At 51.1% G+C, this 14,787-nt stretch overlaps 1 protein-coding gene across 1 annotated transcript in view; it reads left to right on the forward strand.

The window, feature by feature from the left end:
• Window positions 1–113: 113 nt before the first annotated feature.
• Window positions 114–14,787, forward strand: part of Myo31DF (Unconventional myosin ID) — a 73,345-nt gene continuing 58,671 nt past the window's right edge. The window contains exon 1 of the mRNA XM_089544105.1: window positions 114–481. Within this exon, the coding sequence (XP_089400231.1) occupies window positions 393–481 (89 nt within the window). The 5' untranslated portion in view covers window positions 114–392. The remainder of the gene's footprint in view (window positions 482–14,787) is intronic.

A 14,787-nucleotide genomic window follows, 5' to 3' on the forward strand; every position in this document is an offset into this window, starting at 1 on the left:
AGTCGGTCGGAGGCGAGGCCGAGAGCGTCGCTCAAACAAGCGAGCGAAAGAACGAAGCAGAAAGACCATTTTCTTCGAAGCGAACCGACCAAACCGCCGCCAGGCACAGCGCGGGTAGCCTCTGTAGCGCGGGGCGTACGCGCTCACGTTCGGTTTCATTCTTGCCTTTCGTTCGCCGGTTCGTCGCCGGGTGGTGCTGCTGCCGTTTGTGGCGCGCAAGCCGCACGCTCCCTTCTGATAGCTGCCCGGTCGTAGGCGGAGGGAGGTGCGGAGAGTGGTGTAGTTGCGGCCGGTGAGGCTCGCTCGTGTGGCTGTTGGGGCGCCGACGTTGAATTCAAACTGCCGAGCCCAGTGCCCTCTCGTTTGACAGTGCGGCCCATGTGAAATGCACGATGGCCGGATTCGACGACGTCGGGATCGGAGACTTCGTACTTCTCGAGAACATCACCACAGATGCGTTTTTGGATAACCTCAAAGTCAGGTGAGTGTCGCCGGCGGAGAGAGCGTGTGCATGCCTCCGTGTGCGAGCTGGCAAACTCGCGCTCCTTTTTTTTTCAGATCTACGGCTCATTGCTTGTTGGGACGGCGCGGGAAATTTCGTAATGTGTACCCCCGACGCACTGCCGTCGTGATTCCGCGACTGTTTTCAGTTAATTTTCGCTGTCGTTTAAGTTAAACAGCGCTCGACTTGCAGAAAACTTTTTCAAACGGAGCCCCGGGTGACGGTTGAACGTACGGCTTGTTTCGCGCTCCTGCCACAAACGGGCAGTTGGTTGTCGTCGCGTTACAGCTGTTGACAGCTTTCACATCGCCGTTGTCTGTGTTTTGCAAGGCTGACCCTACCTGAGTCCCAGTGTGACAGACCGGTGCGCTGTGTCGTCGATAAGCGGCCAACGGCAGATGAGTCGCGTTGTGTAATAACCCCACCCGATGCCCTCTGACTCATTGCAGACTGGTCGACTAAGCGGCGGAGAGCTGACTTGCGTATGTGTTGGCGCGCGCGCTATATTTACGCACTGACGGCTTGAGTGGCTGCGTTCGCTTGTTTTCATCATGTTTTTCTTTTTTCCTCGAACACCAGGGGCTGCGGGGCTCGTAGAGGCATTTGTCGTAGCCGGGAGTTTTAAAAAAAGCCTCGCCTTATAAGGAATTCGAGCGCGTTATAGCCCGGAGATCCTTTCCGAGTGGATTTGCCTGACCTCCGTCGTGTTGCTCCGATTTCGCACCTTGCTAACGTCAATCGGAAGTGCAACGCACGTTCGATCTGACGCAAAGGAAGAGCTCCACGGAATGCGAATAAACTGGCTATCTGCTGTGATCGCGAACTTCCGCTACCCTCGAGTTTCCTTCCTTTCGGAAGTTTTTTTTTTTCTTTTTTCCCTCGTGTTTCCTCTTACCTGCATTCATTTCACGGCCAGGAAGTTTAGGAAAGGGTGGGGACTGGTGGGCGGAAGATCTTCGACAGGTCGTGTCGTAGCGGGTCTCAACAGTTTGTCATATTTGTTTATTCCAGCGCCGTCCTGCCGACTCGCCCGAGCTCCAATATGCATCTCATGAGGTGTTCGTGATGTGCTGTGTGTTTTGCCATACTTCGGCGCAAAGCGGCATGGGATTATCGTTGCAGGTGTCAGACTTTAGGACTGGCTGGCGGCAAACACTTTCGCAGCGCTGCGCGCTGACGCTGCAGGTGCAGTCCGCTTTTAATTTTTTTTTTTTTGTCTGGGCTTTCAAGAGCTTGTTTACATCCGGCTTTGCGTGTTCAGCGGGAAGCTATTACTCGCAGTGGTGCTGCTTACTTGTGGAATTTGTTGGAAAAACGAGCGAGTCGTCACAAAAGCCTTTTTTTACTGGAAGCTATAAGAAAGTTCTCCCTTAATAATACTGCTCGCTACCCAGCTGGTCCTGCGAGTAAATCGATTCACTGCGCTCCGTCCGCCGATCGCCCCCCCCCCCCCCCCCCCCCCTCCCCCTTTAGACAGCCTGGAGAAGTTGCTCCTTTCCAATATTGACAGCGTCGAAACTTACCCATGCGTGATGAAGCGATCGGTCTTTGCCGGCTTTGTTTTATTTTCAGGCAAGCTCTGTTTACGTTTCAGGCGATCTAAGGCTCAAGCCACTGACATCCTGCTAGATATGAAAAACCTGATAATTTCTGAGACGATCAGCCGTAACGCACATGAAATGTGCGTTGTTTGAGTCCATGTAATGTTCTGCTAGGTAATGCAATCTGTGAGAGGCATACTGAATCATAATATATTGCAACTATAATTAATGGTTCCAGATGTAGGACTAGAGGCTCACAACGTGGACTTTTTGCTACACTTAAGTAATATCATCATAGCCTAACTATGCCCACTTCAAGACAAAGGCCTCTCCCACATATCTCCCAATAACCCTGTCCTGTGCTACAGCGGCGGCCACATTATCCCCGCACTTCCTATTCTCAACCACTAACCTGCGCCTTCCCTTGGAATCCAGTCCGTTAGGGTTAAAGGCCATCGGTTACTTTGCCTTGGCACATATGCCGTTTAGTTCCATTAACGTTGCTCTCGGTTGTATGACAGCGCTCAATAATCGTTTCGGTACTTTTGCAAAATGCAGACAGGCAGTCAAAAAGCGTAGCTGCCTGTGCACCATTGCGATAGTACGCAGTAAACTTTCGTGCAAAGTTTCCATGCCAAAATCTGATTGAGCTTCGGTGCTCTGTAGATAGAGGAGATGCCCGGTTCAAATGACGCGTGACGCGAAAGCAGTCGTTTGCTTTGTAGCCACCAGATTCCATCGTTCGGAGGTTGATTTTGGTTGCTCCAGAGTACACCTCGTGAAACTACACACGGGTAAACGCGAGGTATTATCAGGCTCACCGTGATCTGTAGACATTTTGCTTCTTGTTTTCAATTAGCTGGAAATGTATTACTCGCCAAACCCGTTTCCTGAAGGGGTTTCCTTGTGGGCAGCTCCGAAATGAGCTACTGCAAGCTGCTTCGGAATACTTGGAGAACATATAGGGAAAACTAGAGTTTTAAAACGTAACATAGTAAGACCGTAGCGGATACATACGGTCACGCACTAGCCGGCGGCTGTCTTCTGCGCATGCGTACTTGTCACGTTCGACACGCGCGTACACTCAGCGCAGGTGGTTGGCCTCGCCAGGAGCGCTATCTCGTCACGGCAGCGCAGCAAGCAGCGTCATCGTAGCAACCAGAGCGGGAATTTAATAGGCCTCTTATCGACACTGGGCGGCCACGACGTGGGAACCGGGAAAGATGCTTCAGGAACCGATAACGTGTAATGGTCAGCACGACATTTGTACCATGATCGCGCACTCACCGCGGCGAGCTGTAAGGGTGCAGGCTACTGGTTTATTTAGTATCAAGTCGCTGTGTCTTTGCAGTGGGTAAAAGAAAAGTAAAATCAAGGAAACTAAGGCGCAGCTCTAAACGTCAGTATCGAGCAACCGACCAATCCATTCCAGTATGACGTCAGCCAAGCCGCTTGTGCAAGCTTCTAAGCGCAGTTTACAAGCGCCGCCGTTCATACTAGTCGTGCTGAAATATATTTCCGATTCTTCTCTCATTAAGGAACAGTTTGTAATTCTCGCGTTTGATGAAGGGCTGCTTCTAGGCGAAATTATTTCCGGGTTGGAAGCAGTCAGCTTGCTTTTCCACGCGAAATTCACTCGGGGTTTAATTTCTAGCATTACGTGGCGTATGAACTCCCCTCCCATGCCAACCCCCGCCCCGTGGATGAAGTCAGGCTGAATCACGTGACACCATCGCTTCCCCCTCGCAGCCTGGGCGTCGAAGGTGCCCTTCCCAGTTCGTCAGTCAACATCATAGTGCAGGGTGTTGCACTTTATTCAATACAGATATTTTAATAAAAATGCTATAATAGCCGCAGAGCCCTGCTTTCGAGGTCCTACCTCGCCATGCAAATACCTCGTTCAGGCGTACACTGATTGATTGACTTCCTAACATGTCGTGATCACCCGTGCATTCAGTGAGAGCCAGTAAGCAGCGATGTTCATTGAAGAGAAGAACAAAAAAAAAACGTCAAGCAATGTCCGCTTCGGTTTTCTGTGCTGTGCAAAGTTCCAGCGCCAGTGCATGTCAAAACCTTAAATGAAAATCTGTAGTAATGGTTTTGCATTTTCCTTGAACTCCCACCGCCGAACGCAAAAAGAAATAGACATATGGCGCATAACGCACCCGATGAACGAACTTCCAAGTTAGATGGAACTTCTACCCTCCTCTGTTTGGCGGCCGCTCTCGGCCGAAGTAATTTCGCGGTCCTCCTTCGGCTGCATGTAAGCGTTTTATCGGGCAGCAAATAGCGTGGTTTCTCTTCTGAGTTCCCCTTGCAGCAAGCCTTCTTTTTTTTTTTTTCTTGCCGCGCCGGTGCCGTGTGAGGTATGCGTGGTATGCGACGGCGGCGCATGCAGGCTTCCGTCGAGAACCGGACGAGGGCGGCGTCCGTATCGGCCGCCGCCGCCGCTCTGCTGCCAGCGTGGGAGCAGGCGGTGCTCGTACGGCTGCCGGAGACGCGACCCTGCTACTTCCTGTCGCGGCCGGATGTGCCTCTTGACCGATGCCAGTTCGACGGGTCAGTGGTGGAACGCGTGCCGACCCGTGGACTTAAAATGAGGGCCACTGATGGAAAGATTGTTTGGTATATTGGAGTTTAACGTCCCAAAGCGACTCAGGCTATGGAGACGCCGTAGTGGAGGGCTCCGGAAATTTCGACCACCTGGGGTTCTTTAACGTGCACCGACATCACACAGTACACGGGCCTATAGAATTTCGCCTCCAGCGAAATTTGACCGCCGCGGCCGGGTTCGCGCCCGCATCTTTCGGGTCAGCAGCCAGGCGCTATAACCACTGAGCCACCGCGGCGGCCAAATCAGCCTTTTAATGCTTGACTGTATTAAAGGCATCAGGCGTAAATATTCTAGAGCTTATAATTTTTTTTTTTGTGATTAGCTTCTTGTTTACGTTACTGTAGGAGTTTTACGACGACTACTTTTTGGTCGCGGAGGAATTCTGTGCGGTGCTCCTGAATGTGGGCGGAATTTCACTGCAGACTGAGTTGTATTACGGCATAGTTTTATCCGATCATTATCGCATTTAACTCGGGCCGCTTATTTTCGCGTCCCAGGTGTGTGTTTGCTCTTTGTCGCTGATACAGCTGCCGCTTTTGGAACCTGCGGTATCCGTACGAGTTGGACTGTTCGGGGTTTTATTTTTTTGCAATTTCGGCGGACTCTTCTCATTTTTTCCTTCGGCGAATATTATTTTCGACGAATGAATTACTTTCTCGGCGATATAATGTAGCAATCCTGTGTGGTCAAGCCTCTCTCGGGTTTTTCATCAGCATGTAGTACAGTTTATTTACCACTAATTGACGCGCATATGATTGTACTTAGAGCTATTCTTTTAGAAAAAAAAAATTGCAATCGTCATTAAAAGTGTGACTGAAGGTACGGGTAAGTGACATAGCCGCCAAACAAAAACGCAAATGTAAGTTTACTTATAAGAAGTAGGTTGATCGTTGGGCTGTCGCACTCGGTCGAGTGCAAGAGCGAGTGCTCGGTTGAGGGGCTTCGCGTGGTCTGCTTGCTGATGGCAGCGACGTAACTGCCGCCCAGTAGTCGCGGTAGCCAGAACATGATACGTTTTCATGTTCATGACACAGTTGCATACGCAGCTGGTTAACTGGCAATTACGCGGTTCACAGGTTCGCACACTCGCATACGGCCCTCGTAGTGGGAGGGCGGGGCTCAGTGGTTGCTCGGTGGAGCCTTCCCTACGATTCGCGATGTTCTGTCAAGTATGCGAAAACACGCTTTACGGTGAAGTGTTCAACATTCTTCAATGCGAGAACGTTGTGTATAGAGAGAGGGGGAACGACGCAGGGAAAACTTGAAAGAGAGGTAAGCGGAAGTTGATGTTTGTCTGGACCGGTGACGATCCATTATTCGAGAAAACTACAAAATAAATGCGAGGGGTCATTCACGTGTACGGTGCCAAGATCGTCTGCTTGGGACAGGAGAATGCGTTCTGTGGTTCAACTGTGAGTGTACGTAATTGTAATAGTGACTTTGCCATTTGGTAGCGCCTCATTTTATGCGTACCGGCCCGCCGCGGTGGCTCAGTGGTTACGGCGCTCGGCTGCTGGCCCGAAAGACGCGGGTTTGATCCCGGCCGCGGCGGCTGAATTTCGATGGAGACGAAATTCTAGAGGCCCGTGTGCTGTGCGATGTCAGTGCACGTTAAAGGACCCCAGGTGGTCGAAATTTCCGGAGCCCTTCACTACGGCGTTCGTCATAGCCTGAGTCGCTTTGGGACGTTAATTTCCCAATAAACATTTTATGCGTACCGCGCGATGGCGTAATCTTTAATGGGCTGCAACACTTTTCTTTTCATTGATGGCAAGTGCTCTGTAGCCGACCGCCTGCTAGCCTGAGGAAAGCATACAATCATTCCGCGGTGCATATAGCTGGTACCGCCGCACTCGCCTATGCTACATAGTAACGCAATGCGACTACTATTGCATCTCCTCTGGAAGACAGCACAGCTTGCACTTGAACCGATAGGAGTTATTTCGTGACGGTTGGGGTTGTCTTCACGTCCGCGCACTGTTCTTGAGTGAACAAAAAAAAAAAAGGAACAGAGCTTAACAAATCAGGCAGTTGCCATTCTTATGGACGCCTTTCTTGTTTTGCTATTTATTTATTTTATTTATTGGTACCTACTGTCAATCCCATATGGCATTATAACAGGAAGGGCATAAGTTGAACAGTCTAATAAATAAGCACAATAAGGCAAGCATAACACAAAGGTAAACACTCAGCGTTGTGAGGGTAAGATGTTTAACAAGAACTCAAGAATAGAAGTAAAAGGTTCAAGGTCGGCTTTAACTTCTGTCGAATGCGCTCTCCCGTGCTTTTACGCATGTGCACTCGAATTTGCCTCGCTGGACAGGGCTAAGTCTGCAGCGTGCCTCCCCTGCGGTAGTCTCGATCCGTTGTCGCCGTCTTTGTGACGTGAGAGAGGCAGTGGGCTCTCTGTGTTGTTTTTTTCCGTCATGTATACTTGAACGAGGCTCGCCTTATCAACTGTGCGTTCCACTACGCACAGGTGTGCACGACCCCCCCCCCCTTCGGTATGTATAGATTTATCGGACGCGCCTCGCGGGAGTGATTTCAGTGGCGCGATAAAGGCGACTAATTGTCGCTTATCGTTTTACCCGCACCCTCGCTTATGAGCGGCTCTCGGGGGCACGCCGGGCATGTGGCGAGAGAAGCTTCGATACACGGCTTCGTATTACAGACCGGCCTCGTAGCCTGTGACCTAAGCTTCGAACACGTCCCTTATCAGCAACGCCGGATGTGTTTTTTTGCTGTGGGGGAACTTATTAAAAAGAACTGAAAATAAATCGTGTGCGCTCGGCTCGCAGATAACGGCGAGTATACGTGTCCTTTCCGTATAAAAGCGGAACAGCGGAGGACCAGTTTCCGCGGCCGGTAAACGAATCGTATGTTTCTTTTTGTGCTATTTTTTAAAAATATTTCTAACAAACTAATACCGCTATCATCTTCCCACCCCGGACGTCATTCGTGTAATATGTTTCACTCACTCACTCGTCTAGTTGCTCAACGCACTCACTGCACGCAAGCAAAAATGAAGCATCTACGACTGCACACAATTAACGGGCAAAAATAAATTGCTTCACTATTGGTACATCTTTATAATCAAATGAACAGTGCATACGGGAGCATGTACTGCAACAACGGCCGGATGTTTACCAGCCGCGGAAACTGCTGCTGCTTCCTTGATTCTGTAGCCGGCGCCATTAAAATAGATACCGAGGGTGACAGGAGTGATGAAATGAAGAAGCAAGGATGGCATTCACACAAAAACCCGCGCACGCAAATAAAAGAGAATTGAATGGAACTGTTCTGAATTTCTGTCGCAGCTCATTTCAAACATAGCCTCACACGGGGCCCGGTGCGCCGCGCGTTTTTCTCAAGCACCGTCACCGCCATATCGCACCATAACCAGCGTTCTCTTGAGGTCCTCCGACGTCTCTGAACGGACTTGATCTCGAACCCTATACCGAGAAAGAATGGCGCGCAACACAAATGCAGACATGCCCCGCGGCGTCGACGGTGCACTATTTCTCGCTAGCACCCAGCTCGGCGCGTACGGTGCGTGCGTGTATGCCGGCCGAAGGGTGCGGCCGATCTGGGTCGATCTCCCTTCCGATCTGGCGTCTGGCACCCGTACACGTTCAGCGAACAAAGACAAGCGCGCGGAGCGCCGCCGCCGTTGCGCAACGCTCACACGCCCGGCGCGGCCGATTGAAGGAGTCGCCTCTGGCTGGCACACTTCACTTTCGCGACCGGTGCCTGCGCGCCTTCCTCCACATCCACCGTCTGTCGTATCCAGGCCACGGCTGTTGTCTCCGCTCTCGTTTGCCAAGCCGCCCTTCCGCGGGCTGTGGCCCGCACCCTCTTCCTCGGTGCAGAGGGGAAGGGAAAGCGAGAGTGCTTCCTTTCTCTTCACTTTCTGCTGCCTCGGCTGTGATTACTTGGCTCTTTACCTTTGTTCCTGTGGAGCGGGCTCGTTACACGCGAGCCGTTCAGTTGTCCTTTTGTCTCGTTCCGTGTCCGCTGCGGCGACGCGCGCAAACCCGCTACACGGTCACGCTTTGACGCGCGCGAGCCGCTACTCTTCCCCCTTGTCTCGTCATTTTTCTCCCTTGTAGCAGCAGGCCGCTGGTGACACCTCAAATGGTGACACCTCCGCCGTTGAGGGGTGCTGTGTCGCGCGATTGCGCCGCGGCTGAGTGGGGTCATGACGCGGTTGGTGACATCTGCTGTGCAGAAACGGGCCCGTTTTGCCGCGTGCGGTTGGTGCGGTGGAAAGAAGCGCGCGCAATAGTCGGCTCAGCTCTCTCGATGAAGGTTTTCAGCACGCTCAGTGGCTCTGCGGCTGTTTTACGCGCAGCTGCGCCGTGTTGTCGTAGATTACGAGCATATTTGTGGCAACTCTGACTTGCATGCATTCCAGTGACTTTCGGGGTTTTCGGTGGCGCGGAGTTTTATGCCGCGAGAGAGTTACATTGTCGTAGGATGCTGGCACTCGGGAAGAACTGTGGAAAGGAGCAGAGGTGGTCAGCAGGGCGTCGCAACGGAGTCCACGATCGAGTCACCGGATCCTCTTTCTCATCGCTGCCGATTCGCCTCGAGCAGGCAGCAGCAAGCAGAGTTAGCAGAGCTACGCGGCATTTTGCGGGCGCAAACAACTTTCTCATGGCATGAACTGTGGCGCGGACCCGCAATAGCAGAGGACACCAGTGGAACGTTTCTATTCTTTTTTACAGTGCCGAGACGGAAACTTCGAAAGTATTCTTTTAAGCGCTGACGCTTTTTTTGAAAGAATTTTCGGTCTAAAAAGTCAGTTAAAGGCAAAAAGATGATTTCGAGGGTTAGCAATATTTGTCGAAATGAAGAGATAGCCTTGTGCTGTCATCGGCAAATTCGGTGCTCGTTCACGCCTATCTGCTTTTATGCTCATTTATTGCAGTGTACATTTTAAAAATTTCTGCAGTCGTAGTTATGTTTTACGACTAACACTAGCTAGGCCAAATAAGAAACTTCGTCTTCCCGGCATTCCCACAGTTCCAGTATTTAGGAACACTATGAGCGAAAGCAAAACCCGGCTAGGAGCTGTCTCTGCCTTGCCTCTTTCCCGTGGTGATTTCCGTTTTAATTTTGTGTATGAGGCTTCGAAAATGTCCCGTGACGTCTCCATCGCTTTCGTGCTCCTGACTCGTGTCGGTCGTGCCTCCTCGCACGGCGCCCGCTCGGTGCCAGCGAGCGCCCTCCCTCAAACGATAATAAACGCATTGCCGCCGCTTGGCCAGCGCTCCAGAACCGGCTACAATCGTGGTGGGCTGCACACTTTTGACAAAGACTTTGCGTGCAGCGCGTACAAAACAACGGTTTAGCGTCATCTTTGTGCGCCCTCATTTTCATTTTCAAGGGGGGAAATGGCACATTTAACGGAATGCCCAATCCCCGCTTTGTCGTTCTTCTTTGCTTCCAGTCGTGTCCAGAGCTACGCGAGTACTTTAATGAAGCGTGGGTCCGGGCGGAAAAAAAAATGTAATTTCTGCCGCAAAATATGCGTTGAGTGAGAGCTGCTTGAAGCCCGATACTTGTTGCTGCCGTGCACGGTATACCGTGCGTTTGGTTCCGGCTGTGTTTTGCTGTCCGTGTTGCACTTTAGTGCCTTCTTGCGCTTTTACAGCCCCTCGGTATTTCTTTGTCAGTGTCTTTGCGTTTGGGTTGCCCGCGTGTCGTCATCCGCAGATGCTGCGGCAGGCAGTTTCCTTGTCTTTCGATTGACGCAGACTACCTTCCGCCTTGCTTGTCAGCACCGGGAGTGGTGAAGTTTCTGACTGATCGACAGCGCGAAAATTTTGTTTTCAAGTCGCTGAGTGATTGCCTGTCACCTTCGGAGGCCGCCGTCCGTTTCCTTGAATCGAATCACCCTACTGGCTAGTCGCCTTGCGATTATAGAAAGCGCTTCCTTTTTAGCGTTCACGACCATTTGTGATTAACAGCAGCAGCTTGACTACGCCCACTGCAGAGCAAAGACCTCTCCCATGTCTCTCCGAATAACCCTGTCCTTTGCCAGCTGCGCACACCGTGTCCCCGCAAACTACTTAATCTCATCCACCCACCTAACTTTCTGCGGACCCATGCCACATTTGCCTTCTCTTGGAATCCACTCCGTTACCCTTAAGGACCAGCGGTTATCTTGCCTTCGCATTACATGCCCTGCAAAGCCCGTGTCTTCCTCTTGATTTCGACTAGAATGTCATTAACCTGCCTTTGTTCCCTGATGCACGGCTCCCGCTTGCGGGCCCTTAAAGTTACACTTGTCATTTTTCTTTCCATAGCTCGTTGCGTTGTCCTTAACTTGAGCTGAACCCTTTCCGTCAACCTCCACATTTCTGCCCCATAGGTGGGTACCACTAAGATACAAGTGTTGTATACTTTTCTCTTGAGGGATATTGGTAAATTGCCATTCATGATATAAGAGAACCTGCTACATGCGCCCCACATATGGTCCGGATCAGCTGTCACTACCTGCCCTAAATAGACATATTCTCTTACTACTTCCAGCACCTCCCCACCAATTGCGAACTGCTGTTCCCTTGCTTGACTGTTGAATATTACTTTGGTTTACTGCGTGTTAATTTTAGACCCACCGTTCTGCTCTGCCTGCCAAACTCACTGATCATGCTTTGCAGTTCATCTCCTGATTGACTCAGCAAGGCAATGTCATCAGCGAATCCCCGATTATTTAGGTATTGTCCATTTACTCTTATCCATATCTGTTCCCAATTCAGGCCTCGGAATACCTCCTGTAAACAGGCGTTGAATAGCATTGGTGAGATCGTGTCTCCCTGCCTGACGCCCTTGCTTGCTGGAATTTTATTGTTGACTTTAGCGTTCAAGATAAAATATGTAAAACATATATGATTGATTGATTGATTGATTGTGATACGCTGGAGTTTGAGTGACTTTCCTTTACCCCGCATCCTTACAGTGAACCACGCTTTTGAAAAGGTCCTTTCAGTAATGTCTGTTACACCAAATTTATAACATTTGACTACTGCTAGAAGTCACTCAAGTGGTATTACAGAAAGAGAAAGGGCCAAAGCACCAGCTGGGGGTTGTGCGAGTGAAATACCGCAAAAGAAGAGTTGTAGCCCATATTGTTCGTCAGGCCATGCACGACGTAAAGAAAGCTGCGCAAAGATGCGTTCTGCCCGCTGCGTTATCAGCCTGTTGTAAACTGTATTGCTTGCGCTAGCGGAGAGAATTACTGGACGTAGTTCCTTATGTTCCTGAGGCCTTGCATGCAGAACCTGAAGGTCACATAAAGATGCTGGCGTTGGCCGCCTTTGTGCCCTCCCCGAAGGTCTTTCTTCGCTACGTGAACGACTGGCTCTGCGTTATCCAAAAAGATGCAGTGAGCAGGTTTCTGGCACACCTGAACAGCTTGGAAAGTGTCATGCAGTTCACTTTAGAAGAAGAGCAGCATGGCAATTAGTTAGCTTTACTTGACGTGCTCGTTTCAAGGATCGCTACCTGCGTTTCAGCTCGGTGCACGCTGCCACCTATGCACAGGAGGGCTGTTGTTAGCACTTTAATGCAGCGCGCCAAGAGTTCGTGCTCGAGGACCGAAGACGTGGCTTAGGACGCTGCAAGGTACGAAACCACCCTGCAGGCTGCGGTTACCCTAGGCACTTCATCAACGCGGCCGAACGTCAGCTGTCACGCCGTGGGCAAGCGGACGGTCCCCCTCCCCTCAGAAAGCGGGCTTAGGAACAAGCGTGTCTTGCGGGATTATGACGTACAGGTGGCACATGTGCCTTCCAGGAAAGTTCGGCATCAGCTAGTAAGCGTGAAGGACAGGTTGCCAAGGGAAAGATACACGGAGTTGCTTACGCAGTGCCCTGCTCACGCTACAACGGGGTTTACTTCGGTGAGACAGGAAACTACAAGAAGCGATTGCGGAGGCACGCTCGGGGTGTAAAAAACGAAAGCGTTCGTAATGAGACTTTAGCAGAGCACGCTGCCATGAAGGGCCACAAAATTGGCTGGAACAAGGCGAGGATCGCCGCTACTGAAAAAGTGACAGCATCGCGGCTGCATCTCGAACCTCTAATCATAAAGACCACATCACACACGTTGAACCGAAACGAGGGAAAACTAAACCCGATATACGCACGCTCCTTGCGGTGATTGTTCAAGAGTATTTAAAAACGCCCCATTTTTGGTCCTGCTTTCATTGTGAACAAGGCCCCCATCCCCCGTGCTGGGCGCCGAAACGTCAAAGATCTTTATTAGTGGTCGGCGTCTCTTTTTTTTTCTGCTTCTTGGTTATAGTGCGCTACTCCACAACACAAATGGCAGACGAAGAAACACAGGCAACAAACGAAGCGCGAACTCACAACTGTTTATTAGACATGAAACACTTGTACTTTTATACAATCTAAGCACATGCTGTGTTCAGGTTTTGTCGCGATGAAGCATGTGTCATTGCACCTCTACGTGTTCTTTATCGGTGCTATTTCTGGTTCTGTCAAAAATCACTAACACATTTCTCAGGATCAGGATTTCTCAAGAGTTCGCGCCTCGTTTGTTGCGTATGTTTCTTCGTCTATCATCGCGTTGTGGAGTAGGGCGCTATAACCAACATGCAAAACCAAATGTCCGCTGTTCTAGCACTGCTTGTCTCTGTTTTTGTTTCGAACATACCGTGTGCTTGCGCGAAGTGTATAGCATACACGGCTAGCCATGAGTGCCTTGTACGGGATGCGTGAATGGCAGCGCATATGCGCACGGTCTTTTCGAATAAGGATTCTGCACACTTGTCTTCTCGTAATAACGAGTGCGCGTGTATGTCTCCATTTAAAACGATTAAAATTCTCGACAGCAAGTGCTAGATGGAATGGCCCCCGGCTCATAAGTGAAAGCCCGAAGGACAGCATTCTGGTTACACGGCATCTCATGGTCTGGATTGCCGTTGCGCTTGATTAGATCGATGCCAAGGTCGCGTACTTCGCCAGGCAGTGGTACTGCCGTGCTCGCTGATTTAACCTCTTCCCTGACCGCACAGCAATCTGCCTGCTACATCCTAAATCGAACCATGGATGCATGCGTAGTACGGTTTTTACAGAGCCTGGCCGTAAGGCCCTTGTTTAAATTTGATGCCTGCGTTGGTGTGCAAGTACCTTCTTGGGTTTGGCTTCACGTGTACGTATACGAACACGTGAAGCAGTGCATGTGGCAGCAGTCATTGCTGACCCAGGCACCTGCTCTCACGCACACTGGCTGGGCACATGTTGCGTGCAATGAGCTGTCGATGTTTGCTTAACAGCGTGTGCCTTCGGTGGCAGATTTACGCTGCAGACCTCGGGACTAATTTACACGAGCGTTTTATCTTCATTGCACGTTGCTGGGGTCTATGCAGCATACTTTTACGGTGATGTGTGTTGTCGACGTCCTTTACAAGAGGCGGAGTCAGGACTTCCGCGTGTGCGCACGAGCGTGCTTGGTTACTTGCTGTTTCGCTATAGCTTCTCCGGTGCTGCTTTATTTCTTTTCGTCTGTCTATCTGTTGGCTGTCAGTTTCGATGCGTTGTAACACACCTCGCGTAGGTTAGATAGAAGAGACCATTAATTACCTCTCTGTCCGCCCGCTTCTGGGGCCCAGTGATGGCGGGCTCTGTGACCGGCACTGACGCAGCTTAATATCTAGCTAAGGGTCGTTCATTCGTTTTACGACTCATGCGCGGCGCCTTTTCTCGTGGGTGAAAAAGGAGCTGTGCCGCAGTCTCGCCGGATGCAGTCGGAGAGAGAGAGAGAGCAGTGTCTGCAGACGCGCATGCAAATGTAATGCGCGACATCTCGCCGCCATTGTTGTCCGTGAGCGCAGCTAATGGTGCGCATCGTGCGCAGGCGACGACGGTCGCGAATAACAGCACGTGTTCCGGTGTGCGCACAGCGTACCAACCCCAGGGCGTGCGAGCAAGTGTACACTGTGGGTACGCGATGTACACGCGCCGCGGCATTGGGAAGAGTCGGCGCGGTGAGTGTGTCAAGGTTTGTGTGTCGGCCCGTCGCAGACCTTGCGCTGGCGCGCGACGGGTACGTGCGAGTCTATGGCGGTGGTGACTCAGGAAACAGGAAAGGGGTTCGTGCAG

Source organism: Amblyomma mixtum, chromosome 5, assembly GCF_055824585.1.
Source record: "Amblyomma mixtum isolate Tamu chromosome 5, ASM5582458v1, whole genome shotgun sequence".
Classification (NCBI taxonomy): Eukaryota; Metazoa; Arthropoda; class Arachnida; order Ixodida; family Ixodidae; genus Amblyomma; species Amblyomma mixtum.